Below are 5875 nucleotides of genomic sequence, written 5' to 3'. Positions count from 1 at the left end.
TAATATAATGTTTGGTTATATGTTCCAAGTCTGACAAAGTTTATGTTGTTTTAATACCGAATGCTCTTAATTAGTTCCGCCGCACAAGCGTTAGTATATTTCTGTTGCTCAGATGTTGGATTATTCCATCTATGCCCGTGCGCATGTTATTTACCTGAGTTTACTTTTATTGTGGTCATTTATAAAGCTGTTGGTTGGTTTAACTAATTATCATTATTCATAATAATATATTGGAACAAAAAGTCATAGCTGAAAAAGCGTTTCATTATTAAATTTTTATTGATGTTAGACGATGATTCGATGCATGTAAAATTAATAAGGTGACGAAACACTCCGGTGGCCCCCCCACCTAGAAAATGAATCCGGCGCCACTGTCCTGTACCATTTTAATAAGTGTCGATGCAGAAAAAGCCTTTGATTTGGTATGTTGGGAATTTCTATATAAAACGTTAGAACAATTTGGATTCAATAATAAATCAATACAGTGTATAAAAACATACCAACAGCCCATGGCGAGAATCAAAATAAATGGATTCCTGACTGGCACACTTAATATACAGAGATCAACTAGACAGGGGTGCTGTCTATCACCTTCATTGTTTGCCCTCTTCATAGAGCCTTTGGCACAAGCAATACGGCAGGAAGAAAAAAATAAGGGAGTGATAGTAAAAGGAGAGAAGCATAAAAAAGGGCTTTTCTCAGATGATGTAATAACATTCCTTGAACAACCAAATAAATCACTACCAGCATTGATTAATCTTTTAGGAAGGTATGGTTACCTTTCGGAATACAAAATCAATGTAACCAAAACTCAAACTCTAACACTTAATTATAATCCAACAAAAGAAATTCAGGAACTATTTCCCATCAAATGGAATATGAAAGAAATAAAATACCTGGGGGTTAACATTACTAAAAGATTAGCTACACTTTACAAAGCAAATTATGATGAAATAAGTCAAGAAATACAAAAAGACATTAATAGATGGTATACTCTGCCCTTATATCTGAACTCAAGAATTTAAATCATCAAAATGAACATGCAGCCAAGACTTTTATATTTGTTTCAATCATTACCAGTAGAGGTCCCCCAAACTCAATTTGCGACCTGAGACAAGATAATATCAAGATTCATTTGGGGTGGTAAAAAACCTAGAGTTAGATATGAAACTCTTCAGTTACCAAAAGACAAAGGGGGTATGGGTCTCCCAAAATTAAAGGAGTACTTCTATGCAGCTCAGCTCAGATATGTTATATGCTGGTGCATGCCAGAATGCACAACAAAGTGGAAAAATATGAAGAAAGAATTTGGAGAAAACCCAATTCAGAGTGTCAATGGAGATGACAGTAGCTATGAGAAGATTAAAAAGTACATGGATCCAAGACAGTATTTACACTGGAACTATGGTGCAAAATACTGAAAATACACAAGATAAAGAAAGAGATGAAGGTACTCAGATGGGTAGCATATGATAGTGATTTTAAACCAGCAATATACGATAAAGGATTCAAACAATGAATAAACAAGGGGGTCTCAGCATGGTATACTCTACAGAAGGATGGGGAGCTGGAGAGTTTTAAAAAAATGAAAGACAAGTACAATTTAGATAAACACAAATGTTTTTAGATACCTACAACTGAGAGATTACTATAAGACAGAAATCAGGGGGGACCCCTCTGTAGAAATGAATGGCGTGATCCAAACTGTGATAAATTCATACAATGGAATAAAACCTAAAACCATATCTACTTTATATCAAAAATTGATGATGAGTAAGCACTCAGCTAAGTATATAAAAGAAAAATGGGAATCAGAGCTTAACATGACAATTACAGATGAGGATTGGCTAGATATGTGGAAAACACATCAGACATCCACCAATTCATGGATATGGAGGGAGTTCACCTGGAAAAATCTGGTACGATTTTTTATCACACCTAAAGTAAAGAATAGATATAAGGGCACAGACATGGCATGTTGGAGGAATTGTGGAACAGTGAATGCAGACCACTCACATATTTTGGAATTGTTCTAAAATTGTTCAATTTTGGAAAAATGTGCATGCAACTATAAATAAGATTTTGGGTTATGATATTCCTATGAATGGCATGGTACTGTATCTTTGTAACTTCAACAATGTCAAAGTAAAAGTAAGGGATAGATATCTGATGACGATAATGTTAATAGCTAGTAAGAAAGCTTTTACGAGGAAATGGGGAAAGGAAGACCACCCTAGTCATGAACAATGGATTGAGATAATAGAAGAAATCTACACCATGGAAAAATTGAGAGAAATAATAATAGAGAAAGAACTTGGCAACTTGGGAAAAAAGTCCAACAGAAGAATAACTCCCAAGCAAAAGTTTTTGTTTGTGTTCTTTTATGTTATGTAATGTTGAATGGGTACTGTTCGTGTACACTACATATGTAAACAAAGTTGAAAAATGATAATAAAAAGTAAATGATTAAAATAAATATTTAAGATCTAAAATATTAAATATTATATAATACTTTATCTTTGTGAAAATATGTTTATACAGCATTTAAAAAACATTTAGTCTAAAAATATAAATGCATAATAAAATAACAAAACCTTTCTTGAATTCTGAATATTTAAATTAAAAAAAATAAAAATAAATGTGTTACAAGAAAAAAAAAAATTGTATGCTGCTTATTTTGAAATAATATCTGCAAAAGTGCTTGTAAATTACGCATAACTTGTACTGGTTTCAGGTGCTGTTTGAGAGTTAGAAAATCATCGAAGGAAGATTGAAATAGATGTCAAGATGCCATAAAACAGATCCCAAAGCACTACTTAATCCCTGAAAGCCAGTATAAATGTTGAACCATGGCAAATAAAATAAAAGATTTGAGAAGAATGACTGTTTTTTTATTTCTCATACCTCCCTCATATGATATAATTTATTACAGATTGAAACAATAGCAATAAAAATCAAGTTTTCTTCAAACCACTGTTTATGTCACTTGTTACAGTTCACCATAAAGGATGGAGTTTTGGGGTCTCTTGAAAACTAAAAAAACTACCTTTGTAGAAGCTTTATTTGGTGTCTGTGTCAGAATGACAAAATTAAGGAAAACTGAGAACTTAGAATTTAATAACAAGAAAATGGTGATGCAAAACCTCAACTCGAAATTTTAAAACTCTGGAAATTAAAGTGGGAATAGTTTGAAGAAAGGACGAGAAGCTTTAACTGCCCTGTTTGCAGTTAGTGATATGTCAGGATAGCTCCTTTGCTGATTAAACGTGTTTCCACAGGATTATGTGAAAAGAGTTTCTTTAATACCAAAGTTCCTAACTCATTTACAGCAGACATTGCTAACGCAGATTTTTGTGCCAGTTTCATCTTAATCTACTGATATTTTTTCTCTTCCTTTTACTTCAAACAAAGTTTGTCAGTGTTTGACATATTTAATAGGTTTGCCAGTGACGGTTATACATTATTCGCATGCTTTAAACAAAAGCAGAGTACGTACTTTACACCCCACATCCTTACAGTGAAACTGATTGTAACGTAAGTACTTATATGTATACTTATAAAACGTGCAGCCTTCCAATTTCTATGATGAGTTTGCGGCGAGATGTCTTTAGTAGTGTGAAGGCGCAATTGCGGGGCTCCCCTTACATAAACAAGGCTATGTTTGTATGATTACAAAAAAAATTACCAAACCATTTGTGACGTTAGCAGGGTTTTGAACAGGCAACGACATAGCCATCTAACGTTTACAAACATCTGCGTGCGGACCCCGACTGTCACTATTTATTCTAGGTCGGATTTGCTAAATACAGTTCCAGTTATTTTCTGCAGAACTGTGAGCATAATTCACGAACTGCAGATACGGTAAAGAATCTCGCTATGTACACAGTTCAGTTGTGATTGAAAGACGCGCCATCCAACCGTATTTCCACGTCATAATCGTTGTGCATGTTGAGCAGCTGTCTGGGTTGTTCCTGCATAGGTCATGCAGAACTCGGTGTATGAATCATTTCCATGGTTGTCATATTTGCACTTGTGTTATGGGATTTGGATAGAGCCCACCCAGCAACTTTTCTGATACAGTTATTCTGTTAACAATGTAGGTGCAGATTGATGTCCAGGACACAGCCAACTCTAATTCAGTTTTTTTTTGATATAGCACAAACTTACAAAACAAGTTGCATAGAGTCATTGACTTGCAGTAATCCCCCCTCCCTTTCACCAGGAAGAAACCTCCAGCTGAACCTGGCTCAGAGCCAGCTCCCATCTGCCACAGTTGAAGACTTAACATGCTGTTGTGGAATTTTCTTTACCAACTTCACAGGCCTGGCAGTAGTAATCTCCCTCTGTGGATGGGAATGCCACGCAGGCACAGTGAAACCACAGAGAGCAACTACTGCACTCAATCTGGAAAGAAATTAGAGATAATTAGACCGCGGGTATGAAGTGTATTATGGGTTTAGGTTAAGCATTACTAAAGGGAAAGCAATTGAGAAACAAACTGTGGTATGGTTATTCTGCTTGGTCAGCATAGGTGTTCTTGAGGCATCTGAATAAACAGTCTTGTTCACCATGCTATGACTTACCCACTCATCTGTGTCAGCCCCAGAGCTCATCTCTCCACACGCCCGACACAATTGCGAAAGGTCATCTGCAAACATAAGCATTAGGAAAGGTTGTATCTATACATTACAAGTACACATCAGCTGCAGTAGTTCACCTATGTGTTTCAGTAGCGTGCTTGCCATGTCCAACCTCGGTTTTGCAATACCCTCAGCATAGACAGGGAATGCTTGAGCTTGACCCCTCAATATACACTCCGCAATCTGAGGATTTGCAATAGTTAGTTGTGAGCCTTGCTGAGCTACATACTACAATGTCTGCACTTACTGTGCACACAAGAATTCCACATGATGTCCCATCCTGCTGCCTTGTGTGAGGGATGGTGGAGTATTCCCACTTCCCAATAGCCAGGCACTGCTTGCGTACAAATGCTCTGCAGGTTGAAATTCAGACATTTAGTAAAGAGCGTATTCTGATTGCAGGATACTTTTTACCTTTTTTGTATTACACACCTGGTCATCTCCTGGCACCTTTTAATTTGTTTGCCAGTTGGTCAACAAATACTGCCCTTTTTTCTATTGGGTACATTACCTGTCCAGTATAACCGTGGTCAAAAATAGGAAAACAGTGTAGTACAATGTTGGATAAAAAAAAAGAAGTTGTTTTGTACTTACAATAAGTTTCCAGTGGTGGTTATCACACACAGCCCCTGCCATCACACTGTGAGACATCAAAGCCACTTACAAAAGACAGACATTAACAAACTTGTATCAAGCTTGTGTGGTCATATGCACTGATACTTGCCTTTTTCTGACCTTTCACTGTTCTCTGCCATACTAAAGTCATGAGGTAGGAGTCTTAGATTAAGGCCCCTCTCCCCCTTCCCACTGTTACAAGGTAGGCATTGATTACCTGGGAAAATACAAGTATTCTTTAAACACCCTTACCATCTCACAGGACTACAAACAAGGTGAACAGGCGTTAAAATGTACATCACTCTCCAACTCCCTCCCAGGGGCCAGGTCTATGAGGTTCTCAGAGAACAGTTTATAGGGCCCAATCCGGCACCACAGTATTCTTCTTTGGTTACCAGCCCAAATACTTTTGATTAGTGCAAAGACAATAGTGTTAATACTAAATCAACTTTCTACAGTACTACAGTAGAATACTTACTGTCTTCAGGAGAGGAGGAGGAAGCCAGGGCAGGAGGCTGCGCAGAGGGGGAGGAGGAGGCCAGGGCAGGAGGCTGTGCAGAGGGGGAGGAGGAGGCCAGGGCAGGAGGCTGCGCAGAGGGGGAGGAGGAGGCCAGGGCAGG

At 37.5% G+C, this 5875-nt stretch overlaps 1 protein-coding gene across 1 annotated transcript in view; it reads right to left on the bottom strand.

Annotated features, from left to right (window-relative positions):
- LOC108247144 overlaps positions 1 to 5875 on the bottom strand; it is an 11011-nt gene that overhangs the window by 3117 nt on the left and 2019 nt on the right. Inside the window, exons 3-5 of the mRNA XM_037979518.1 lie at positions 5734 to 5842; positions 5376 to 5472; positions 4888 to 4993 (exon numbers count right to left, since the gene is read on the bottom strand). Of these exons, the coding sequence (XP_037835446.1) occupies positions 4888 to 4993; positions 5376 to 5472; positions 5734 to 5842 (312 nt within the window). The remainder of the gene's footprint in view (positions 1 to 4887; positions 4994 to 5375; positions 5473 to 5733; positions 5843 to 5875) is intronic.

The sequence above is a fragment of the Kryptolebias marmoratus genome, linkage group LG14, assembly GCF_001649575.2.
Source record: "Kryptolebias marmoratus isolate JLee-2015 linkage group LG14, ASM164957v2, whole genome shotgun sequence".
Classification (NCBI taxonomy): Eukaryota; Metazoa; Chordata; class Actinopteri; order Cyprinodontiformes; family Rivulidae; genus Kryptolebias; species Kryptolebias marmoratus.
Note: the sequence above shows the minus strand (reverse complement) of the source record. Positions and strands in the feature narration are given on the sequence as shown.